The following is a 27,867-nucleotide window of genomic DNA, read 5'->3' as shown; positions in this document are numbered from 1 at the left end:
TTGTTGTGGTCTTCAGTCCTGAGACTGGTTTGATGCAGCTCTCCATGCTACTCTATCCTGTGCAAGCTTCTTCATCTCCCAGTACCTACTGCAACCTACATCCTTCTGAATCTGCTTAGTGTATTCATCTCTTGGTCTCCCCCTACGATTTTTACCCTCCACGCTGCCCTCCAATACTAAATTGGTGATCCCTTGATGCCTCAGAACATGTCCTACCAACCGATCCCTTCTTCTGGTCAAGTTGTGCCACAAACTTCTCTTCTCCCCAATCCTATTCAATACTTCCTCATTAGTTATGTGATCTACCCATCTAATCTTCAGCATTCTTCTGTAGCACCACATTTCGAAAGCTTCTATTCTCTTCTTGTCCAAACTATTTACCGTCCATGTTTCACTTCCATACATGGCTACACTCCATACAAATACTTTCAAAAACGACGTCCTGACACTTAAATCTATACTCGATGTTAACAAATTTCTCTTCTTCAGAAACGCTTTCCTTGCCATTGCCAGTCTACATTTTATATCCTCTCTACTTCGACCATCATCAGTTATTTTGCTCCCCAAATAGCAAAACTCCTTTAATACTTTAAGTGTCTCATTTCCTAATCTAATTCCCTCAGCATCACCCGAATTGATTCGACTACATTCCATTATCCTCGTTTTGCTTTTGTTGATGTTCATCTTATATCCTCCCTTCAAGACACCATCCATTACATTCAACTGCTCTTCCAAATCCTTTGCTGTCTCTGACAGAATTACAATGTCATCGGCGAACCTCAAAGTTTTTATTTCTTCTCCATGGATTTTAATACCTACTCCGAAATTTTCTTTTGTTTCCTTTACTGCTTGCTCAATATACAGATTGAATAACATCGGGGAGAGGCTACAACCCTGTCTTACTCCCTTCCCAACCACTGCTTCCCTTTCATGTCCCTCGACTCTTATAACTGCCATCTGGTTTCTGTACAATATGTAAATAGCCTTTCGCTCCCTGTATTTCACCCCTGCCGCCTTTAGAATTTGAAAGAGAGTATTCCAGTGAACATTGTCAAAAGCTTTCTCTAAGTCTACAAATGCTAGAAACGTAGGTTTGCCTTTCCTTAATCTTTCTTCTAAGATAAATCGTAGGGTCAGTATTGCCTCACGTGTTCCAGTATTTCTACGGAATCCAAACTGATCTTCCCCGAGGTCGGCTTCTACTAGTTTTTCCATTCGTCTGTAAAGAATTCGTGTTAGTATTTTGCATCTGTGGCTTATTAAACTGATTGTTCGGTAATTTTCACATCTGTCATCACCTGCTTTCTTTGGTATTGGAATTATTATATTCTTCTTCAAGTCTGAGGGTATTTCGCCTGTTTCATACATCTTGCTCACCAGATGGTAGAGTTTTGTCAGGACTGGCTCTCCCAAGGCCGTCAGTAGTTCCAATGGAATGTTGTCTACTCCGGGCGCCATGTTTCGGCTCAGGTCTTTCAGTGCTCTGTCAAACTCTTCACGCAGTATCGTATCTCCCATTTCATCTTCATCTACATCCTCTTCCATTTCCATAATATTGTCCTCAAGTACATCGCCCTTGTATAGACCCTCTATATACTCCTTCCACCTTTCTGCTTTTCCTTCTTTGCTTATAACTGGGTTTCCATCTGAGCTCTTGACATTCATGCAAGTGGTTCTCCTTTCTCCAAAGGTCTCTTTAATTTTCCTGTAGGCAGTATCTATCTTAACCCTAGTGAGATAAGCCTCTACATCCTTACATTTGTCCTCTAGCCATGCCTGCTTAGCCATTTTGCACTTCCTGTCGATCTCATTTTTGAGACGTTTGTATTCCTTCTTGCCTGATTCATTTACTGCATTTTTATATTTTCTCCTTTAATCAATTAAATTCAATATTTCTTCTGTTACCCAAGGATTTCTACTAGCCCTCGTCTTTTTACCTACTTGATCCTCTGCTGCCTTCACTACTTCATCCCTCAAAGCTACCCATTCTTCTTCTACTGTATTTCTTTCCCCCATTCCTGTCAATTGTTCCCGTATGTTCTCCCTGAAACTCTGTACAACCTCTGGTTCTTTCAGTTTATCCAGGTCCCATCTCCTTAATTTCCCACCTTTTTGCAGTTTCTTCAGTTTTAATCTACAGGTAGTAACCAATAGATTGTGGTCAGAGTCCGCATCTGCCCCTGGAAATGTCTTACAATTTAAAACCTGGTTCCTAAATCTCTGTCTTACCATTATATAATCTATCAGATACCTTTTAGTATCTCCAGGGTTCTTCCATGTATACAGCCTTCTATCATGATTCTTAAACCAAGTGTTAGCTATGATTAAGTTGTGCTCTGTGCAAAATTCTACCAGGCGGCTTCCTCTTTCATTTCTTAGCCCCAATCCATATTCACCTACTACGTTTCCTTCTCTCCCTTTTCCTACACTCGAATTCCAGTCACCCATGACTGTTAAATGTTCGTCTCCCTTCACTATCTGAATAATTTCTTTTATATCATCATACATTTCTTCAATTTCTTCGTCATCTGCAGAGCTAGTTGGCATATAAACTTGTACTACTGTAGTAGGCGTGGGCTTCGTATCTATCTTGGCCACAATAATGCGTTCACTATGCTGTTTGTAGTAGCTTACCCGCATTCCTACTTTCCTATTCATTATTAAACCTACTCCTGCATTACCCCTGTTTGACTTTGTGTTTATAACCCTGTAGTCACCTGACCAGAAGTCTTGTTCCTCCTGCCACCGAACTTCACTAATTCCCACTATATCTAACTTTAACCTATCCATTTCCCTTTTTAAATTTTCTAACCTACCTGCCCGATTAAGGGAGCTGACATTCCACGCTCCGATCCGTAGAACGCCAGTTTTCTTTCTCCTGATAACGACATCCTCTTGAGTAGTCCCCGCCCGGAGATCCGAATGGGGGACTATTTTACCTCCGGAATATTTTACCCAAGAGGACGCCATCATCATTTAATCATACAGTAAAGCTGCATGGCCTCGGGAAAAATTACGGCCGTAGTTTCCCCTTGCTTTCAGACGTTCGCAGTACCAGCACAGCAAGGCCGTTTTGGTTAGTGTTACAAGGCCAGAACAGTCAATCATCCAGACTGTAGCCCTTGCAACTACTGAATAGGCTGCTGCCCCTCTTCAGGAACCACACGTTTGTCTGGCCTCTCAATAGATACCCCTCCGTTGTGGTTGTACCTATGGTACGGCTATCTGTATCGCTGATCTGAAATAACTCAGAAAAATACGTATGGTTTTCTTATATGTCCGTTTCAGTGCATCGTCAAAGTTATGAGCTGTATCTGGTTTTTTCCCTTGTTGTCAGCACTTTCATGACAACTTGAGGGATTTTTAGGGGATGGTGGGCAAACACAATAGAAAAGAATTAGAACAGTGGGCTGCACGTCTTCAAAACACCAGTTATAAATTACGAGCCGAAACAGTAGCCGACAAATAGTAGGAGGTAATAACACACTACAAGGAAGGAGTAGATGTGTAGGTGGTCCTACAAAACAAGTTTGTAGAGGTAGCAGGGAATTGGTGTATGTATGTAGCACGAGGAGAATTTGTGTTTTTTTGCATAGTATACGTAGTGGCGACTGGCAGCTGAAAGCTACAGAGAATGTGTTGCCAATATTTCTTACATTATACAATATGTAAGTAACAAACTGTTGTATATTTTAAAGAGTTATCATACTAACACCGTGAGAGCACCGAAAATTAATTCTGACCGAAATGGCTTTCCTTTGTCAAATTATTCTCATGCTTGAGTTACTAAAGATAACTGTCACACTGAGAATTTTCCAGCACCTGTTTAGATGTTATTATGCTGTTCCCATAGTTTCTGCGAGAGAGCCAAGACGAATCATTCACTCTGCAGAGGAGTAAAATATCTGTCATGGCGGTCTGTAGTTGTTTCCTTATGACTATCTGTTGATTATATCATCAGGTTCATACCGACCAAGCTGCAGGCAATAAACTCTGATGATTCTCACTACAATATTGACAGTTTACTTTGCCAAGATGTAGTTTTATGAGCAGCGAAACTGCGACACATATTCACTTTGATTTTTTTGTCTGATTCTGTGCAGTATATATATTTAAGCTGAATTTACATTAGAAAATAAGAAATGTAATAGGTCTCACAGATATGATGTAATGTTACGTGCAGCTAAAGTGCAACACATGTTCGTGACGCTCTGATTTTTTTTGTATGTACCTATACCATATACATAGTTTAAAGACGGATGCACGTCAGAAAAGAAGAAACATAATTGGTTACGTTATCCCATTATCATTTTCTATAAAACAAGGAAACAAATCAGTACATCGCAATATTACACGTACTGACAACGACAAATGAATATTTATATCGTCCTAGATTATAACATACCTTACACTTCTATCCCATTACTCACCGTCAGAAGTAAAAATATAGCCGAAAACATGCATTCTCAAACAAAAAACTCTTTGTAGGCCACCTCATGTTGACCTGTTACGCTTTCAAGGCTCAACTGTAAACTGAAGGCAGCCGCTGTCACATACTAAAAGTAGACGCTTGGTGAGTATAATGAAAAATAATGTCATCCATTTGTGTCACTTTGAAGCATTGTGCAGCGTTCAATAAAAGTTACTTGGCTTTCCATAATAATGTTTAACTTACTTCAGAAATCCCCTCGTAAAAGAGAAGATGTATTCCACATACATTTAGACCGATGAGCCAAAACTTTGTGATCACGTGTTTAATAGCGTGTTGTTCCACTTTTCAAACACAGTACAACAGAGATTCCTATTGACATGGATTCTACAAGTCCTTGGCAGGATTCCAGAAGTATGTGGCCCCAGATGTCTACGCACAGGCCAAGCAATTCCCACAGATTACGGGATGGTGATTTACAGCACACAGCAGGCCCCGATATGTGTTCCAGTGGGTACACATCAGGCACATTTGCTGACGAAGACATCAATGTGAGCTCAGTATAACACCCTTCAAACCACTATAGCACGATTCTGACCTTGCAGCATGGACTGTTATCCTGCTGCAGGACGTCATGGCCGTACGGGGAGACTTAAGGCGCGAAGCGATGCAGGTGGTCCGGCACAATGTTCACGTAGTTCACTGCCGTCATGGTCCCTTCGATCACCACCACAGACCCTATGAGAGCCCAACTCAGTGTACCCCATACCATAGTTCTGTCCTCACCAACCTGCGTCTGTGGCGTGATGCGCGTTTCGTCCAGCCTTTCGCCTTGATGACGGCGTGTAAGGACCCAGCCATCGACCTGGTATAACAAGAAATGCTGTTTATTCGACAGGCGACACGTTCCTATTGATCCACGGTGAAAACTCAGTGATGCTGTGCCCACTGCAGTCATAACTGACGATGTCTTTTGGTCGACACAGTAACTCGTACGGGATCGTCTGATGTGGAGCTCCATGTTTGAACGGTGTGCTGCGAAACACTTGAGCCTGCACCAGCTCTGTACTCTGTCGTCAGATCTGCAACAGATCGCTGCCTATCCTGCTTTACACAGTGGGGGATCCTCCGATCTCTGCGTTCTGTGATGAGACGTGGTCGTCCAATCCCATAAGGCCTACCCCTTATAGCACCATCCGTCAATCACTTTCCATATGTGCTCACGATAGTAGTACGCCAACAGCCGAACAGCTTCGCCTTTTCAGAGATTCTCGTTTCCAGCCGCAGGGCCATAAGAATATGCCCTTTTCCAAAACAGCTTGTCTCAGTGGATTTCCGGCCCGCATCTCGTGGTCGTGCGGTAGCGTTCTCGCATCCCACGCCCGGGTTCCCGGGTTCGATTCCCGGCGGGGTCAGGGATTTTCTCTGCCTCGTGATGGCTGGGTGTTGTGTGCTGTCCTTAGGTTAGTTAGGTTTAAGTAGTTCTAAGTTCTAGGGGACTGATGACCTCAGATGTTAAGTCCCATAGTGCTCAGAGCCATTTGAACCATTTTTCAGTGGATTTCCGCATTTGCCACGCGTATGTTTGCTGTGATGACTGCCTATTCATTTCTCTTCCGCTTACATTCTTTCCTTACAGCGTCACGTGCCCGCAGCACCAGCAGGAGGCATGCAACCTCGCGGTGGGCTGTGGTCATAATGATTTGGCTCATCAGTGTATTCTCCTTGCAGATTTACGTTTTTCCTTTACTTAAAACTTAGCTGTATAGAATTCTGATTGGATTGGTTAGTAATATGACAACATGAAGCGGAAGACAACGATAGAGTTTCCTCAGTTCGTTTATAAATTTAGCTTTCGTTCTCTCGTAACGTTTACACTAAGGGAAGATATCTTTTGGATCACTGATTGTTTGTTTATCAAATAGGCAGAAATCTGTGACTGAGACCCTGATTGCATGCAATAGGCCAAAGAATTACAGTTGACTGAAATGTATTTGTACAAAGGAAAGCTCTTATTTTACATCATTTCTTGGTTTATACAATGTGTCAATTATGGGACGAATGGGAGAGTTTCTCTGGTCTCAAGAACGTCGAGAGCTAGCAATGGTAGTCTTAGTGTCGACACGAGAGCTGGTTCAATTGACAGTAGTTGACACAGAGAACGACTCCAGTTTCAGAAACGAAGACCACTTTCTGGAATGGCACTTGCAATGATACTTAGGCTATAAAACGCCAGTCTTGTTGACAGAAGCAGGGTGAGAGATCCATGGCAAGGAATGGCGGATGTGCAGCAGTGTAACGTCCAGGCCTTCCTCTTATGTGTGATTATGACAAGTAGCACATGTCCTACAATATGCTAGTGTGAATGTGAATTCCAAAATTATCGTGAAACAACATCCCAACTGGTGAGACCCGTAGCAATAGCCAGCAAGGTAGTATAACATTGTATATGAGCCCTGTGGTAAGACACGGACGTGCGTACCATGATACTGTGAATAAAGTGACACGCTGATGCGCCAAGGCGTTATAACCACTACCCGCCACAAGGTTGAATGTGATTGCGTTGCGGGTATACGATACGGTAAGGGAAGTATATAAGAAGAGCAGAGAGAAGTGATGAATCATTTTAGCGACGATCGGGCTGCAACTGGGAAACGCTGTGACATAAGCGACTTTGACCATCTCGGAAAGAGAAAATATCATTTGCATCACTGATTGTTTGTTTATCAAATAGGCAGAAATCTGTGATTGAGACCCTGATTACATGCAATAGGCCAAAGAATGACAGTTGACTGAGATGTATTTGTACAAAGGAAAGCACTTATTTTACGTCATAACCCATATGTGTTGTCATGTGAAAACTGGTCCGTAGGTCAATGGAAACGTTTCGCCGGCCAAGGTGGCCGAGCGGTTCTAGGCTCTACAGTCTGGAACCGCGCGACCGCTACGGTCGCAGGTTCGAATCCTGCCTCGGGCATGGATGTGTGTGATGTCCTTAGGTTAGTTAGGTTTAAGTAGTTCTAAGTTCTAGGGGACTGATGACCTCAGAAGTTAAGTCCCATAGCGCTCAGAGCCATTTGAACCATTTGAACCATTTGAACCATTTGGAAACGTTTCGCCAAGTCGAATGAATCACGTTCCTTCTTTCACCAGGTCGATTGCAGTGCCCACAGATGGCCGGATACCCGAAGTACGCAACGCACAGCGTAATCATGATAGTGGAGGCAGTACAAGCTGTGGAGGACATTCACTCGCATTCGGGAGGACGATGGTTCAAACCCGCGTCTGGCCATCCTGATTTAGATTTCCGTGATTTCCCTCAATCGCTTCAGGCAAATGCTGGGACGGTTCCTTCGAAAGGGCACGGCCGGCTTCCTTCCCTAATCCGATGGGACCGATGACTTCGCTGTTTGGTACCTCCCTCAAATCAGCTGACCGACCAGTCTCGGAAACGGCGAAGCTCGTCAACTGTTCACGTGCTGCAGACGTGAGCATCTATCGAACGGGGTAGGCGACAAGACGTTGGACATCCACGTCCCATCATAGAACGTGAACATCGGAAACTTGCTCGCTCTGAGAAAAAAGATAGGCGGCGAGTGTGGCAGACTGGACGACAGAGCACGTTCACTGATGCTGGCACAAGTGTTTCGGAGCACACCTTTCAGCCCACATTGTTGAACGTGGGGCTTCTCAGCAGACGACCCACGTGTGTTGTCATGTGAAAACTGGTCCGTAGGTCAATGGAAACGTTTCGACAAGTCGAATGAATCACGTTCCTTCTTACACCATGTCGATTGCAGTGCCTACAGATGACCAGATACTCGAAGTATGCAACGCACCGCGTAATCGTGTTAGTGGAGGCAGTACTAGCTGTGGAGGACGTTCACCCAGGCATCCACTGGATGTACTTAAGTCACCATGACAACTATGGACTTTGTGAACACTATTTCAGAACACCTTCATCATTTCATGTTTGATGTCTTTCCCAGCAGCATGTTACAAAATCAGAATCGTGCTACAGTGGTTTGAGGAGGACGGAAGTGCAGCTAAATTGGTACCTTGGTTCCAAAATTCGTTTAATTTGAACCCAGTAACAAGACGTATGATCTGTTGGTTTCTGTTGTCGAGTGTACTTGTCCCATTAACGTCCAAGGGCTTTTCCCTGGTCATTACCGCTGTGCTTCTCCTGTAACGTTAGTTTTCTGCAACACACACCGTCAGGCGGCTTGCGCAGTATGGATGTAGATGTAGATGTAGAAAATCCCGGGGCTGTTCATCTTGAGGCTTTCTTCCATTTCGTTGAAACTGCTATCATGTTTGTGAATTTATATACCTTACTCTGAACAAACGGGTGTGGTAGGCCTTCTCCACAGCGAAAACCTTAGTATTGGCAAATTTTTTATGTGGTCGGTCCCACACAGTGCGTTCTCCGCCACGGCTCATTTCTCCACCTGTGCCAAATCACGATACCATTTGCGCTCGGTGATCCTCGTATTGATGGATCGTCCAGTCATTTCTACATAGACTTTTCCACTCGAGCACAGTATGCGACATATTTTAACTTTGCGAGAGGGCCCGTTTTGTCCTTTGCCGATTTCAGACACTCTTCGGTCTTCTTGCTGGGTTCGGAAAAATCCTTTACGCCGTGCTTGCGCGATATACTGTCCATCACCTTGGCGATGTATCGGAAAAGGCGTGCGCGGCATTTGCTTTTCCAACGTGTCATTTCGCCGAGTGTTAAGTTTCGTGACCATATGCAATAGGTGTGACTCAGACTTCAAGAAGAATATAATAATTCCAATCACAAAGAAAGCAGGTGCTGACAGATCTGAAAATTACCGAACAATCAGTTTAATAAGTCACGGATGCAAAATACTAACGCGGATTCTTTACAGACGAATGGGAAAACTGGTAGAAGCCGACCTCGGGGAAGATCAGTTTGGATTCCGTAGAAATATTGGAACACGTGAGGCAATACTGACCTTACGACTTATCTGAGAAGCTAGATTAAGGAAAGGCAGACCTACGTTTCTAGCATTTGTAGACTTAGAGAAAGCTTTTGACATTGTTCACTGGAATACTCTCTTTCAAATTCTAAAGGTGGCAGGGGTAAAATACAGGGAGCGAAAGGCTATTTACAATTTGTACAGAAACCAGATGGGAGTTATAAGAATCGAGGGACATGAAAGGGAAGCAGTGGTTGGGAAGGGAGTGAGACAGGGTTGTAGCCTCTCCCCGATGTTATTCAATCTGTATATTGAGCAAGCAGTGAAGGAAACAAAAGAAAAATTCGGAGTAGGTATTAAAATCCACGGAGAAGAAATAAAAACTTTGAGGTTCGCCGATGACATTGTAATTCTGTCAGAGACAGCGAAGGACTTGGAAGAGCAGTTGAACGGAATGGACAGTGTCATGAAAGGAGGATATAACATGAACATCAACAAAAGCAAAACGAGGATAATGGAATGTTGTCGAATTAAGTCGGGTGATGCTGAGGGAATGAGATTAGGAAATGAGACGCTTATAGTAGTAAAGGAGTTTTGCTATTTGGGGAGCAAAGTAACTGATGATGGTCGAAGTAGAGAGGAGATAAAATGTAGACTGGCAATGGTAAGGAAAGCGTTTCTGAAGAAGAGAAATTCGTTAACATCGAGTATAGATTTAAGTGTCAGGAAGTCGTTTCTGAAAGTAATTGTGTGGAGTGTAGCCATGTATGGAAGTGAAACATGGACGATAAATAGTTTTGACAAGAAGGGAATAGAAGCTTTCGAAATGTGGTGCTACAGAAGAATGCTGAAGATTAGATGTGTAGATCATGTAACTAATGAAGAGGTATTGAATAGAATTGGGGAGGAGTTTGTGGCACAACTTGAGTAGAAGACGGGATCGGTTGGTAGGATATGTTCTGAGGCATCAGGGGATCACCAATTTAGTACTGGAGGGCAGCGTGGAGGGTAAAAATTGTAGAGGGAGACCAAGAGATGAATACACTAAACAGATTCAGATGGATGTAGGTTGCAGTAGGTACTGGGAGATGAAGAAGCTTGCACAGGATAGAGTAGCATGGAGAGCTGCATCAAACCAGTCTCAGGACTGAAGACCACAACAACAACAACATGCAACAGGTCGAGTATCCATTGCTCCACAGAACGGATTCCAGGAGCTGCATCTCGCGTCCGTGGTGTTGCAACTCACATATTCGTCTTTTCAGCACTGCGAACCCCTTTTCAGGGGTGTCGTTGAACGTTTGTAGCTTTTCGATACACACCAACCACTTATACTGGCGTGCATCAGGAAAAAGTGTTAAACAAATATCGGGTGAAGGTCCCGAGACAGAAGGCAACAGGCAGTACGCCACGAAGTGGCCGAGAAAGGCTCAACAGTTCCGTGCTGATGGAACACATAGGGGACGCTATCGGATGCTTGCTCCGCGGACACAAACTACCGGCTCGTGACGCGTACGTAAACACGTTGTGCCGGGTTCCTCGAGAAATCTAGCAAGGGCTACTTGAATCCATGCCACACTGTACTGCGTTCCGAAGATGGACCAGTACAGCAGGTATTCATAATATTTTGGCTCACCAGTGTCGGCGAACACAACTGCAAGGCGTGTCAAAATTTACGAAACTGAGTGCTTAGAAAATAAGGTTGAGCGTGAGAGTTTCATATAGTTCTCAAATTACATTTAATAATGGTAGGAAATGTAACATGGAATGCTTGAAATATTGCACAGGGTGTTGCTATGAATATAATAGAAACTACTACGTATGATAGAGAACGGCAAATGTATCAATTACAAATACAGAACTGTGGTGCAGAGACAACCGAGCTGACATTTATAAGTGAAAATTGGAATACTTCAAATTAGTTAGTGAACTGATTAATTTGTTCCGTGTTCCCTATATCGTATTGTAACGTATCGGTCATGGGGCTCCGGCTACGGGCTGCTGAAAATGTCAATTAATTATGGATCTCAATCTCTGGTAACAACAATTATATCTTAGGGGAGTAAGCTATATATGGAGCGTCACGTCTGGGGGAGAAGCAATAATAAAGTAATTAATTCAACCTTTTGCCTCTGGCGTCGGAACATGTGAACCGTTAAGTGATAATTTGATCATGCTTTTACATGATCTTCGTACAGAATCATGAATAACACAGGAAGGAGGGGGGGGGGGGGGCAGGTAAGGAGGAAAAGGACGCTCTGATTGCGTTATGAGGAGAAATGATTTAATTTTTGCTAGTGGATAATGACTTAACTAATACGTAAAAGCAACCAGGGATAGTCCAAATGTTCAAACGTGTGTGAAATCTTATGGGACTTAACTGCTAAGGTCATCAGTCCCTAAGCTTACACACTACTTAACCTAAATTATCCTAAGGACAAACACACACACCCATGCCCGAGGGAGGACTCGAACCTCGGCTAATCCCGCGCGGCAGGGATAGTCCACTCATAATGTTTTTGTTAACTACGATCAGGACCAAACAGAATTAACTGTGTCATGCTCCGTATCACTTAGCTTTTAATGGTCCATACTGACAAACTGGAATGGTGATTAACAGGGAGTTGGTAAATAGAAGTCGGAAATTGCTAAGAACTTCCATATTTACTTTGTAAACTCAATAAAAAACACGCCTCACTGAAAATTGAACACACACAAAGAATAAACAAAGATAAACTAATGATGATGGGGACAAATATAGCATTCATACAGACACTGTACTGTGTATGTTAGTTGAGAGTGCCATATACAAAAATAGAGTCATGATGGGCATGTGGTAGCGCTTTGTGGCGGCACACAAAAGAATGTCAGTCATCCGTGCGTACATCCACCAGGCTAAACCCCCAGAATGGTTCTTATAGAGTTGCAGAAATATGTCACACTTTCGATAAGCTAGCCAGAGAGGTAAACTGTGTCGGAAAGAAATAACCAAGTACCGCATAATTTAGCGAGATTCACCATAGGTACCGACAGTGAAAAGACTTTGAAAGTGCAGTTCTATTCATCTAGTAACACCACAGGAACTTATGGAGCGTCTGGAGAACACGTAGTTGGTCACGAGTAAACAACAGTAAGCCAAGTTAACTTCCCGTAGTTGGTAAGTGAAACACATTATCCGTTTAATTGTAGTCTTAGAATGTAGCACTGTGTTTAATTGATAATAACGCAGAGGCGAACGGATTGTATGAAGGAAACATGGCTGATCATGAGTGAACAACGAAAAAGAGAAAACTAAATATTTCAACACAACACTGCATAAGAATTTGAGTATTAAACACAAATAATTGAGCTACTCATCCATAATTTAAATTCACTCAATATGGTTCCTAATACTTCACACGTACACACGAAATCAATACTAAACACAACATCCTAAAGCTCCTAACTCATAAAATATCAAGAATTTCGATCTTTCGTTTAGGTACAATTACTTCCCCTGGTATTATTCTCAAAAATGGTAGTCAATTTACTTTGATAAACTTTAAGTAAAAACGTGGGTCCTTTCGTACACCACAGGCACATGGGCCATTTAGCTTCAGCACAAAGCATTATTGCGAAAATTGTAAGAGCTCTTTTAACTTTTCCACAGTTAAAAAGTCAACTGACATCCTAATTCTGTAAGGAAGATGGTTAATCAAAATATTAGCACTCTTGAAGAACAATTACCCAGTCCAGTATCTATCACGGAGTGAATCGAAAACATGTTTTCTTACCTAGAGTCGGCCGGAAGAGTACCAGTTCAAACCTTCTACGTTTACCTACCAGCACAAAGCCGTGGAGGGAGAGGCGATGGCTCCAAAGAGGCTCGCCGCACCCTCGTCAACGCTGCGGGACAGCCCTCGGTACAGTTAACCTCTCTGCCTTTGCGCTAACATCCCAAAGATTGAAGACTGAATTGGCAGGATATGCGCCCCATCACCGACGAGGAAATACAGTCAATTCGTTCTATCGTTCATTCAGGTTCACTCATAGGATTGTGAGAGACAGGAATAATACTGATATTGGAATGAGATTTTCACTCTGCAGCGGAGTTTACGCTGATATGAAACTTCCTGGCAGATTAAAACTGTCTGCCGGACCGAGACTCGAACTCGGGACCTTTGCCTTTCGCGGGCAAGTGCTCTACCAACTGAGCTACCCAAGCACGACTCACGCCCCGTCCTCACAGCTTTACTTCTGCCAGTACCTCGTCTCCTACCTTCCGAACTCCTTTCTTTCAGGAGTGCTAGTTCTGCAAGGTTCGCAGGAGAGCTTCTGTAAAGTTTGGAAGGTAGGAGACGAGGTGCTGGCAGAAGTAAAGCTGTGAGGACGGGGCGTGAGTTGTGCTTGGGTAGCTCAGTTGGTAGAGCACTTGCCCGCGAAAGGCAAAGGTCCCGAGTTCGAGTCTCGGTCCGGCACACAGTTTTAATCTGCCAGGAAGTTTAATACTGATACTATTTGGAGAGAAGTAAAAAAAAAAAAAACAAAAAAAAAACAAAGGGTCTTCCCCTTACTCTAATTCAGCTACTATCACAAACATAAAGGTAAGATTAATTATTATGAAAACGATCTAATCGATCCTTTTCAATATTCACAACAAACGCTAGGAAGTGGAATGTGTCAGTTGATCGAAAGGTTGCAGAGAACATCAGCAAATTTATCTTTGCTCTCATAACAGTAACAAACAGGAACACAAAACCAGGTGGACACATATTTTCACATGGAATATACGCCATGAAAACAGAGAGTGACATGAAACTCGCCTTACCCAGGAGAAGCCGATGCATCCAATGGCGTCACCCAGCATGTCCCCCAGGATGGACGGGTACGAGTTGCCGGATGGAAAGTACGCGTGGAACCTGGGGTGCTGCCAGTGCGTCACCTGCCAACACAAGTCACCACCATTCAAGTCCACACCAACGGTCTATCACGAACCGCTGCTTCCAGTCTAAGTCATTTTATACGCCGCTCTAGCTGCAAAGGAAGAACTAAGACGAAAACAATTTAAGATTATGTTGGTGAAAAACAAACAAGCAAACACCTACTTGCAGGTCCAGCGGTACCGATCGGCCGCCATGTCATCCTGAGCGATTAGACGCCTCCAGCTGCGGATACGGAGGGGCTCTCCCGGCCGTTATCGGTTTTCGTGAGCGGTGTCGTTGCTTCTCAATCAGCCTCACAAGGGCTGAGTGCACCCTGCTTGCCAACGGTGACCTATCCAAGTGCGACCCAAGCCCGACGGACTTAACGGCGGTGATCTGACAGGAACCGGTATTACCACTGGGGCGAGGCCGTTGGCACGTTAATGAAAAGCCGAAAGAAAGTAACAACCTAGAATCTAATTCAAAAAGAAAACCGCAAAATCAATTACGACAGCAAAAAAAATCACGACTCGCCCTAGTCATGGCGTTGCTATCTACATGTTGGTTATCTTGGAGAGGGTCTGTGACGGCTTTCCAGTGACTAAGAAATCGAGCTAAGTTTACACAGAACTTTGCAGTACGAACTTACTTGCACCTACTGCGGCCAGGATGGTTTCATTGATTCGGTTGGGAATGGTGCCGTAAATCACTTGTTGCCCCTGCTGAGACAACCAGCCCACAACTATTGTAGCTGATCCTTGGTATCATGGATGCTGGCATCCAACGTAGTTGACGTCCACTCTGGACCCATACGTGTCGGGGACAAATCTAAAGATACTGCTGGCTACAGGAGTACCTCAACGTTACTCATATCATAGAGACACGTACCATTTGAGGACGAACATCTTTCTGTTGAAAATGGCACACGAGGACACAGGATGTCCGTGACATACCGTTGTGCCACGAGAGTACCCTCCCTCAGTCAATACAAGCTGCGACCTCAAGTCATACCCGATGCTTCACAATACCATAATGCCAGGAGTAGCAATTTTGTGCTTCTCCGGAACACTGGAAGAACGAGACTTCTCTCCAGGTCACCGGAATATTCACCAACGATTGTCATGCAGGGTAGTCCTGAACTGCGATTCGTTGCTGAACAATATGCGACGCCGATCATTAACAGTCCCTGTTTACCGGTCTCAGCACCGCTCCAAATGCAGCCGTTTGTGACGTGGGGTTAACGGCAGCCTACGGAGGGGGCGGTAATTCCTTGTCCAACTGCTACTAGTCTCCGATCGATGGTGGGGGGGGGGGGGGGGTGACACAGAATGTAATAGGGAGTCCATTAGTTGTTCTCGAATAGCAAGCACAGCTGTGAAGAAATTACGATATGGGTGGCACACAATACGGCAAACCTCCCATGCAGTGGTCAGATACTGTTGACCGGCACCTTGATGAAGAGTATGCCTGCCCTTAAGTTCCCATGCAGTCCGACATCGGACCACTGTCACATCTGAATGCCCCACAAATCTGGGTATTGCATGATTCGACGAGCCGGCCAAATTTAGACTCACAATGAGATCCATTTCAAACTCTGTTAAGTGCTGATAACGCTGTCTCACACGTGTGTGGCATCTCCGAGTCCTTTACAGTGATCACCCAACATCTGACGCTGTTCACGCCCCTTTATATACCCCTGGCGACGATACTAAACACTAAGAAAACGAATGTAATTTGGTAGCCGTTCTACCTGTCACACAGAATGGCAACTCTAATTACTTACATACCCACCGATGTTGTGCATGTGTACGATGTTACACTGACAACCGAGTGTATTTTCTGGGTGCTTCACTTTTATTGTCAGGCAGTGTATATTCAGGCTGTCCCACAAATCGTAACACAGGCTACCGCAGGCTATACAGGGGGCTTAGAAGATAAGGTTTTGATAAGAAACCCGTGTGTAGAAATGTACCGTTTAACGTAAAGTAAGTTTGAAGATCGGATTACTTTGAAATCTCCCAGTTCGCCGTACGCAGTGCTGTATTGGGTGCTCTAAAGCACTGCTCGACATGGGGTTTCTGCTGCTCGTTGCACAGCATATATCAGCGATGCGTGCTTTCAAACGCACTGCCCACTAACACTGGTGCGCGTCTATTGAGCACCACGGTCTCAACCCTCCTAGTTGCGAACGTACTACCTCCCGCGGCCGTTGTTGTCGTCGGACGACAGTGGTATGTAATGGACTGAGGAGATACCGAAGTCGTTCTCGATCTACCATTAAGTATCGCACCGTATCTTCAACATTAATTTGCACCCAAAGGGCACCTTTCGGGACATGCGTTCCTTACCAAATTCTGATGAGTTATGAACGTGGTTTTTGTAGTTGTTATCCAGAAAGCTACAGCAACGAGTTGCAATTATTTATATAGCACATATGTTTTTCTATCGTCCAGCTGATGCCCGTAAATTATCTATGTACAAATCTAATTTCTATTAGTCTTTTTTAGTAACCTAAAAAGGGGTGAATGCAACATGCTGTACGCAATTGACTGTGTTCACATGGACATTCTGATGATGGGGTGTTCATCGAAGGGAGGCGTTCAAAGGAACGCCCATTTTTGAATGCACAACTCATTGTCACTTTTATACAAACTGCGGAAGTGATGAAAACCTGCTGGTGTCACGGAGCGACAAACTTCCTCGATGAGCTCTTTGAAGCCATGTTCGATTAGATTGCATAGCGTATCCTTAACATTGCCGTATAAAAGGCAGATCGGAATGCAGAAACAAATGAGGAATAAAGATGGAATACATACACAACGAGTACGTTGACATGTTGCTAATGTTCGGCAAATGCCGACACGATTACAAAGAAGGAGTCATACTTACGTCACGAGATACCCGGGTCGAGTGCTTCATCAGCCATTACGTTGTGCATTCAGGAAAATGGTTACTCGTTTGATCATCACACTTAAACGAACATTCGGCCACCAGAAGGTTCATCTCAGCAATGTCAATTATGTACATCATGTGGCATCTACGCTTAAAACTTCAAAGCTTTCTAACTCACTAACTAAAATTGATAAAATTTTTGGTTTAAATAGTTTTGCACACAGATGGTTTAAATGTATTAGCTACATGACAGAAAAAATGCTCAATTTAAAACTCTCTGGTAAGTAGATAAATAAACTATGTTGGTAACTCCACAGAAAGTGTAATGCTTCTTACGTTTAGGTACCTGTATGAGTATTCCTTTTACTTGTTATTTTGTAAGTTACAAAGTTATATAGCTTGTCTGAAACACCCCTTACATACACGGTAACTTCCTAGTGTAACGAAATATAGGCTGTAGAAAATACAGGTAATTCGCACCCGAAAATTTCTCTCACATGTTTTGCTGGTCAACGGTTTAGTCAATAATTAACGTCAAAATTTATTTTTGTTTCCAGGAATTAGCATCCGAAACAGCTGTGGCCGAAAAGGCAGCCGCACACGGGTGCCGGAATCAGAGGCCGAGAGGTGACTTCCTGGTTCGTGCTAAGAGTACTTGGTGGATACGTGCAAAGAAAGTAAGGCACACTCATTTGATAACATTCAGCAAGCAGCGCTTCCTGTCAAAACCAAAGGAAATACGGTTCTTCCAGAGTTAAGACTCTCCATCGCTTGGTCACTGCTGAAACTTTTTGTACATTTTGCGTCCAACGTGATCGTTTAGACGAAAAAGGCCACTGAAAACTTCGTAATTTGATCATTTTGTGTGGGAATTAATTTTGTGTTCTTTCGACTTCTCGTCTGTGAGCTTCAGAAAACTATCAACAGCTCCCTAAATATTTTTTAGTTTGAAAAATAGTATATAACTTTTCGATCCGTTCAGCATAACACATGATGTTTCACATATTCCGACAGGAGGTAATATCGCCAAAACCAGAAGAATTCCTATAATGATACGTCCGCATACCAACACCTGTTGTCATATGGATAATCTTTCCTCTCATTCCAATCTGTCTGTTACATAGAGGTAGACACTACAGGCAGTCCTGCATGTGGTTACCGCACATCCTGACGCATCCTTCAATCCTTCTTCGCAGTGAGTCATACACTCTTTCAGACGCGTCTGGCTGCGCCACAGGAACTGGTCACACGCTTCTTTAACGCTTGCACATTGTCGATGGTTTCGGCATGCACCAATGCCTTTAAATGTTCCCATAGCCAAAAAATTCAATGAAATCAAGTCCGGTGAACGGAGAGCCCATGCTACCGGACCTCCTTGACCAGTACATCGCCTATGAAACGTTATGTTCATAAACTGTAAGTTGTGGGAGTTACGTAAGAAGTGAACTACTGCCATGAACAGCGAATATAAAATCCATGAAGTATTAAGCCACGCACTGAGTGTGAATCATTAAGCCCAAAAATGTAAATGGAAATGTAATCTGACTCGCAATGATTAACGGAATACTCATACAGACACACAGTTACATAATTTTGGCGCAACTGAAGCTGGATTTGGCACAGTTATCATTTGACTATTAAGCAGCAATCCTATTATACGATCCCGTTCAAACTCAGTGAGGTGTTGATAATTGCGTATTTATCGTCTTAAAGGCATTCTTGACTAACATCAGCTAGCCACGTCCAGTCTCAAAGGTAACTTTCACTCACTACCGTTACAGCGTTATTTGAAACAAACTTGATATGCATCCTCATAGTAGCGTTACTAGCTCCGCTATCATGTGACTGCTGCGATATTGGAACACACATCATCTTTCAGATGTCGATGCACCCCTGCAAACTTTCGTGTGTGTCGCACAACTCCTACCTGGTATTACGATTTTTTCCCGTCGGTGTATTTCGGCGCCTTGGAAACATTGACGAGTACTGGTCGTCCTTTTTAAATTTTGTGTGTGTTGCATCTTTTACCTGATATTACGTCATTCCTCGAAGCTGTTGGGTGGAGTCGTACGCTAGAGTTCATTCTCTAGTGTCTTCCTCTTTTCACTTCATCAACATTTTTACTCTTCTCTTACTTGATTTCTTCTGTCCTTCCAACATACCTTCGATAATTCTTAGAATTCATCTTCCTCTCGGTATATGTCCTAGTTAGTCCGCTTTTCTTTTCTAACCTGCTTTGGGAGAGTTCCAACTACCTTTTTCGTTACTTCGCTGTTCGTCATATATCCACCCAATTTATTTTCTACATTCTTCTCCAAACACACATCCCGAACTGTTGAACTTTATTTCTTTCTTCTTCCATTGCAGCTACTACAACACCAAAGATAAATCTTCACATGAAGCATTTAACCAACCTTTTCCTTAACTCCTACCCCTGCCTGATGCATGATTTCTCAGGAAAATTTTGCTTTCGTTATTGCAATTCTGATCCAATTTTCTTGTCACTCGTCCATTTACCAGTTAACACGGCCCCCAAGTGATGGTCATGTGCAACCTGTCCAGTCTGATTTTCTGTTCTTTTCACTTTCATATCTTCCGTACTCTTGTAATCCTTATTCAGTTCTGGATAGTGTTCTTCGAAGAGGTACTGTTTTATCTCCAAGTAACGCCACATCATCAGCAAACCTAATGAAGTGCTATTCCTTCCGTCTCTATTTCTAGCGCCTTCATCACCAAGCCATCGATATACGAGTATATGGTAAACAACGATGGATTACTTCTCTTCCGATTTCTGACCAGTCTGTCATACCATTTCTTAGCTTCATGGTTGCCTCGTGTATAACTCGTCTTTGCAGTTCATCCTCTTCAGTTTCAGACTTTCTATCGATTTGTCTCATTCCGCCCCATCAAAGTCCTTTTCCCGTTCTATGGACCACAAACTCATTCTTTTCTGTCTTTCTATTTATTCCAATAGTATCGCTTGCGCCTCACCCATCCATCAAACCAGATTGCTCTTCCCCTTCGTTATCTTCCATCATACGTACCAATTTGTGATTCAATTCCCTCACCATAATTGTGGGAGAAATTGAATATATACTTACAGTTCTATATTCGATGAATTTCTTGGTACCGGAATTTTCGGAAATTGGAAAAATTTCTGTCCTGGCAAAGTCTTTTAAGCATGTACCACTTTCATATATCACCTTGCACAACTCTGTAACTTCCGCTATGCTTTTTACATCCATACACTGAAATAATTCTATAGCAAGTTCATCCAAACCAGCAGATTTACCTGTCTTCATTTTCATTATTTCTTATTCTACTCCAGAGATCAGTATTTTCCCTCTGCTTCCATGTCATCTTCCATTTAAGTGCTTAGATCTGTTTCCTCTTTTGCTATATATAAGTCCTCCATATACACTTCCTAGCTCTTTCTTTCTTCTCCTTGCTTGTATAGTATTTTTTCATCCTCAATTCTTTTCCATTTCGGTTAATTGTCCATATATCTGAAGTAAGTCTACGCACCTTCCTAGAAAGTAAGTCGGTTGTCCTTTTGTTTCCACGTCTTCCATATCAATACATTCTTCTTTTCACCATTGGACTCTCGCTTTTTATGAATCACTTCTCAACTGATTATTTAGTTTTTGGTGCATTGTCTCACTACTCTCGTTTCCTATCATTTATATTGTCTTCTTTCATTTTCTTTTTATCATCTTTGTTGTAGGCCATAGTTTCTTTGCTGTTTCCTTGGAAGTATACTACTTCTTCCTCTTCTGTTTCAGTTGCAGCACTTTTGATTTTTGTTCATCTTTTCTCCTCTTCATTTATTCTTTTTGTCTTCTTTTCTGATTTGGGATATCTTCTCCCCTGGCGTTTTCATTCCTTTTTCTCTTATTCTTTCTAAGTACCATGTCTTCGCTTAGTATGCGTTCTTTATTCTTCTTCTATATTGTGCTCATTTGCGTCCTCGCTAACATATGGTCGCTATTAATGTCAGCTCGTGGCCGTCTATGACAGTTTTTCACTGCATCTTTTTTCAGAATTCGAACTCATTACTCAACAGTTATTGTTATGTGTCAATCTGTTGTAATGACCCTAGCCCACGTTTACAGAGATCATCTGCAATTTCTACAAAAAATAAACATGCAGAGTGACGATCTTATATGCATGCGAAACATTTATTCAAGATGTTTCAAAACAGGTCACATATTTCTACAGGAGGTAGTTCTGGTCAAAACTAGGAGAAATATTCCTCCAGTTACACGTCTGAGAACTAATACCTTTTGAGATATGAGCTAAAAATCCTCAGTTCACAGCCTGCATATTGTTCATAGATGAGACAGCATTCACAAACGATAGCATAATTGCCACAATACGCTCACGTGGACAGACGAAAATCCTCGAGCAATCATGGACGTGAGTCATTATGATTGCTTCAGTATCAAGGGCAGGAATTTTCGGTGACAGAGTCAGAGGGCCACGCACTTTACCAAACTGAATAGCTCTAATAGCTCTGTTGGAGAACGTAACGCTTCCAGAAAGTCAGAGGCAATGGTTTATGAGTAACGGGGTACGACTCCATTTTCAACGAATCGTTCCGCAGTATAGAAAGTTACCTGTTCATTCTGAAATTTTATTTTTATTCTCTACATTTTACTTTTGCTAGATCGCGACAGTTGTTTATGCAATACTCTGTGTATCTCAACTGTGATAAGTTTCGGTTGATCGTAATAAACGCCCTGAATAACCTTTCTTCCTGCTCACTGAGACACTTCTTCGTCATTGGAAGGCTGGTTTGTCTTTCAGCCAATGGCAAGCCTTCGTGACTTAGGAATGACGAGGTTTCCTTGTTTGACCCGGCTTACGCCATTCTGGTCTGTGCTGCTCTGTTCTGGTTCTCGTACTGTTCAGTGTCCTGTGCTGGTTGGATTTCAGCACTGGGAGGAAGACTGGCTTTGCCTGGTGTCGATGTGATCTGGCTTGGAGATGTCACAATAATGAAGAAATTGGATGAGGTTATGTCAAATACTCGTACTTGCCGTGGTGAAGCTTAGTTGAACTGATTATCTTAGAACTACTTGCTAAATTACCGCACAGTTTACTCGGGATTACTCCGCGGTCAGGTGTGCGGTAGTATTCATCCGCATAACGAAAGGGAGCTTCGCAGGCTGCTCAATTTCGATTAAATGGAAGTTGATTTTGGTGATCAATATCATCCATTAAAGGTGTCGTGCTGTAGGTTCAAAGGCATCACCCTCTCCTAAATTATAAAGGAGATCCTATGATGTTGGGTAAAAAGAACTTAGTATTCTACTGTTCATTGTGAAATTCAAGCATTTTTGTCTTGCTTTGAGGACCCACTGGGTTTGCAAATTAATTGCAACGTTCTAGTAACGGAATAGACATGTTGTTGTTGTTGTTGTGGTCTTCAGTCCTGAGACTGGTTGATGCAGCTCTCCATGCTACTGTATCTTGTGCAAGCCTCTTCTCTCCCAATACCTACTGCAACCTACATCCTTCTGAATCTGCTTAGTGTATTCATCTCTTGGTCTCCCCCTACGATTTTTACCCTCCACGCTGCCCTCCAATACTAAATTGGTGATCCCTTGATGCCTCAGAACATGTCCTACCAACCGATCCCTTCTTCTGGTCAAGTTGTGCCACAAACTTCTCTTCTCCCCAATCCTATTCAGTACTTCCTCATTAGTTATGTGATCTACCCATCTAATCTTCAGCATTCTTCTGTAGCACCACATTTCGAAAGCTTCTATTCTCTTCTTGTCCAAACTATTTACCGTCCAGGTTTCACTTCCATACAAGGCTACACTCCATACAAATACTTTCAGAAATGACTTCCTGACACTTAAATCTATACTCGGTGTTAACAAATATCTCTTCTTCAGAAACGCTTTCCTTGCCATTGCCAGTCTACATTTTATATCCTCTCTACTTCGACCATCATCAGTTATTTTGCTCCCCAAATAGCAAAACTCCTTTACTACTTTAAGTGTCTCATTTCCTAATCTAATTCCCTCAGCATCACCCGACTTAATTTGACTACATTCCATTATCCTCGTTTTGCTTTTGTTGATGTTCATCTTATATCCTCCTTTCAAGACACTGTCCATTCCGTTCAACTGCTCTTCCAAGTCCTTTGCTGTCTCTGACAGAATTACAATGTCATCGGCGAACCTCAAAGTTTTTATTTCTTCTCCGTGGATTTTAATACCTACTCCGAATTTTTCTTTTGTTTCCTTTACTGCTTGCTCAATATACAGATTAAATAACATCGTGGAGAGGCTACAACCCTGTCTTACTCCCTACCCAACCACTGCTTCCCTTTCATGTCCCTCGACTCATATAACTGCCATCTGGTTTCTGTACAAATTGTAAATAGTCTTTCGCTCCATGTATTTTACCTCTGCCACCTTTAGAATTTGAAAGAGAGTATTCCAGTAAACATTGTCAAAAGCTTTCTCTAAGTCTACAAATGCTAGAAACGTAGGTTTGCCTTTCCTTAATCTTTCTTCTAAGATAAGTCGTAAGGTCAGTATTGCCTCACGTGTTCCAATATTTCTACGGAATCCAAACTGATCTTCCCCGAGGTCGACTTCTACTAGTTTTTCCATGCGTCTGTAAAGAATTCGTGTTAGTATTTTGCAGCTGTGGAAGCTTATTAAACTGATAGTTCGGTAATTTTCACATCTGTGAACACCTGCTTTCTTTGGGATTGGAATTATTATATTCTTCTTGAAGTCTGAGGGTATTCTGCCTGTTTCATACATCTTGCCCACCAGATGGTAGAGTTTTGTCAGGACTGGCTCTCCCAAGGCCGTCAGTAGTTCCAATAGAATGTTGTCTACTCTGGGGGCCTTGTTTCGACTCAGGTCTTTCAGTGCTCTGTCAAACTCTTCACGCAGTATCGTATCTCCTATCTCATCTTCATCTACATCCTCTTCCATTTCCATAATACTGTCCTCAAGTACATCGCCTTTGTATAGACCCTCTATATACTCCTTCACCTTTCTGCTTTCTCTTCTTTGCTTAGAACTGTGTTTCCATCTGAGCTCTTGATGTTCATACAAGTGGATCTCTTATCTCCAAAGGTCTCTCTAATTTTCCTGTAGGCAGTATCGATCTTACCCCTAGTGAGATAAGCCTCTACATCCTTACATTTGTCCTCTAGGCATCCCTGCTTAGCCATTTTGCACTTCCTGTCGATCTTATTTTTAAGACGTTTGTATTCCTTTTTTCCTGCTTCATTTACTGCATTTTTATATTTTCTACTTTCATCAATTAAATTCAATATTTCTTCTGTTACCCAAGGATTTCTATTAGCCCTCGTCTTTTTACCTACTTGATCCTCTGCTGCCTTCACTACTTCATCCCTCAAAGCTACCCATTCTTCTTCTACTGTATTTCTTTCCCCCATTCCTGTCAATTGTTCCCTTATGCTCTCCCTGAAACTCTGTACAACCTCTGGTTCTTTCAGTTTATCCAGGTCCCATCTCCTTAAATTCCCACCTTTTTGCAGTTTCTTCAGTTTTAATCTACAGGTCATAACCAATAGATTGTGGTCAGAGTCCACATCTGCCCCTGGAAATGTCTTACAATTTAAAACCTGGTTCCTAAATCTCTGTCTTACCATTATATAATCTATCTGATACCTTTTAGTATCTCCAGGGTTCTTCCATGTATACAACCTTCTATCATGATTCTTAAACCAAGTGTTAGCTATGATTAAGTTGTGCTCTGTGCAACATTCTACCAGGCGGCTTCCTCTATCATTTCTTAGCCCCAATCCATATTCACTTACTACGTTTCCTTCTCTCCATTTTCCTACACTCGAATTCTAGGCACCCATGACTATTAAATTTTCGTCTCCCTTCACTATCTGAATAATTTCTTTTATATCATCATACATTTCTTCAATTTCTTCGTCATCTGCAGAGCTAGTTGGCATATAAACTTGTACTACTGTAGTAGGTGTGGGCTTCGTATCTATCTTGGCCACAATAATGCGTTCACTATGCTGCTTGTAGTAGCTTACCCGCATTCCTATTTTCCTATTCATTATTAAACCTACTCCTGCATTACCCCTATTTGACTTTGTGTTTATAACCCTGTAGTCACCTGACCAGAAGTCTTGTTCCTCCTGCCACCGAACTTCACTAATTCCCACTATATCTAACTTTAAACTATCCATTTCCCTTTTTAAATTTTCTAACCTACCTGCCCGATTAAGGGATCTGACATTCCACGCTCCGATCAGTAGAACGCCAGTTTTCTTTCTCCTGATAATGACATCCTCTTGAGTAGTCCCCGCCCGGAGATCCGAATGGGGGACTATTTTACCTCCGGAATATTTTACCCAAGAGGACGCCATCATCATTTAATCATACAGTAAAGCTGCATGCCCTCGGGAAAAATTACGGCCGTAGTTTTCCCTTGCTTTCAGCCGTTCGCAGTACCAGCACAGCAAGGCCGTTTTGGTTATTGTTACAAGGCCAGATCAGTCAATCATCCAGACTGTTGCCCTTGCAACTACTGAAAAGGCTGCTGCCTCTCTTCAGGAACCACACGTTTGTCTGGACTCTCAGCAGATACCCCTCCTCCGTTGTGGTTGTACCTACGGTACGGCTATCTGTATCGCTGAGGCACGCAAGCCTCCCCACCAACGGCAAGGTCCATGGTTGATGGGGGGGGGGGGGGGGGGGGGGGAAATAGACATATACACACACACAAATGAAAAATTCATTAAGGGATAGACATATATTAATGAATTTTTCATTTGTGTGTGAACGAAAAACTAGGCATGATACATCGTTAATTAAAAATCAATATCTTACAAAGAAACGTTTTCCGACCTAGAAAGCAATTTAAATTCTTTTTTTACAAACCACTGATGGTTTTTTATTTCAATAAATCCAAAAGCATTTGGTAATATATTAATGAACTTCTATCTGAATTATCTCTGCCAAAACCCCAACACTTCTTTGCCGATTGTGTATGATGATGACCCATGCTGATACGGCATCATGTTGCTTTAAAGTTGTTGAGTCTACTAACGACCCGTGAATAATATCGGGGGCTACTCACGGAATCATGGTTGCATGTGCACAATTTCAGAAATCATTATTTTCTCTTTGCACAATATCAGGTTTCTGGTGCTCAAAGGTAGGTCACAGTTGCAGGACCGTCGACAAGTTCCTACAGAGGACTCTTTCAAGTAACTTAGTTATTAGATGGAAATCATACAGATAATTTACATGCTATTTTGGTAACGCAATATATCTTTCATGCCTAGAGTCTATGGTTTGCACAATATCAGGTTTCTGGTGCTCAAAGGTAGGTCACAGTTGCAGGACCGTCGACAAGTTCCTACAGAGGACTCTTTCAAGTAACTTAGTTATTAGATGGAAATCATACAGATAATTTACATGCTATTTTGGTAACGCAATATTTCTTTCATGCCTAGAGTCTATGGTTACATGTTGAAGGGGACTTCCTCATTGCAGTACTTCCTTCCTTCAACATTCTGTAGTTTGCACCAGTTATTAATGAATAGTCAGTTCCACAAGCAAGTGCGCACCATTATTTGTATGAAATAAAAGACATTATTATAAATATACACTCCTGGAAATTGAAATAAGAACACCGTGAATTCATTGTCCCAGGAAGGGGAAACTTTATTGACACATTCCTGGGGTCAGATACATCACATGATCACACTGACAGAACCACAGGCACATAGACACAGGCAACAGAGCATGCACAATGTCGGCACTAGTACAGTGTATATCCACCTTTCGCAGCAATGCAGGCTGCTATTCTCCCATGGAGACGATCGTAGAGATGCTGGATGTAGTCCTGTGGAACGGCTTGCCATGCCATTTCCACCTGGCGCCTCAGTTGGACCAGCGTTCGTGCTGGACGTGCAGACCGCGTGAGACGACGCTTCATCCAGTCCCAAACATGCTCAATGGGGGACAGATCCGGAGATCTTGCTGGCCAGGGTAGTTGACTTACACCTTCTAGAGCACGTTGGGTGGCACGGGATACATGCGGACGTGCATTGTCCTGTTGGAACATCAAGTTCCCTTACCGGTCTAGGAATGGTAGAACGATGGGTTCGATGAAAGTTTGGATGTACCGTGCACTATTCAGTGTCCCCTCGACGATCACCAGTGGTGTACGGCCAGTGTAGGAGATCGCTCCCCACACCATGATGCCGGGTGTTGGCCCTGTGTGCCTCGGACGTATGCAGTCCTGATCGTGGCGCTCACCTGCACGGCGCCAAACACGCATACGACCATCATTGGCACCAAGGCAGAAGCGACTCTCATCGCTGAAGACGACACGTCTCCATTCGTCCCTCCATTCACGCCTGTCGCGACACCACTGGAGGCGGGCTGCACGATGTTGGGGCGTGAGCGGAAGACGGCCTAACGGTGTGCGGGACCGTAGCCCAGCTTCATGGAGACGGTTGCGAATGGTCCTCGCCGATACCCCAGGAGCAACAGTGTCCCTAATTTGCTGGGAAGTGGCGGTGCGGTCCCCTACGGCACTGCGTAGGATCCTACGGTCTTGGCGTGCATCCGTGCGTCGCTGCGGTCCGGTCCCAGGTCGACGGGCACGTACACCTTCCGCCGACCACTGGCGACAACATCGATGTACTGTGGAGACCTCACGCCCCACG

At 43.1% G+C, this 27,867-nt stretch overlaps 1 protein-coding gene and 1 non-coding gene across 2 annotated transcripts in view; both read right to left on the bottom strand.

The window, feature by feature from the left end:
- LOC126176529 (aromatic-L-amino-acid decarboxylase) overlaps positions 1-27,867 on the bottom strand; it is a 577,698-nt gene that overhangs the window by 282,147 nt on the left and 267,684 nt on the right. Inside the window, exon 3 of the mRNA XM_049923685.1 lies at positions 14,183-14,296. Coding sequence (XP_049779642.1) covers positions 14,183-14,296 — 114 coding nt within the window. The remainder of the gene's footprint in view (positions 1-14,182; positions 14,297-27,867) is intronic.
- Positions 13,506-13,580, bottom strand: Trnas-cga (transfer RNA serine (anticodon CGA)). Its single transcript has one exon. It is a non-coding gene; the product is annotated as a tRNA-Ser (tRNA).

The sequence above is a fragment of the Schistocerca cancellata genome, chromosome 3 (genome assembly GCF_023864275.1).
Source record: "Schistocerca cancellata isolate TAMUIC-IGC-003103 chromosome 3, iqSchCanc2.1, whole genome shotgun sequence".
Lineage (NCBI taxonomy): Eukaryota > Metazoa > Arthropoda > Insecta > Orthoptera > Acrididae > Schistocerca > Schistocerca cancellata.
This window is presented reverse-complemented; position numbering and strand designations above follow the sequence as displayed.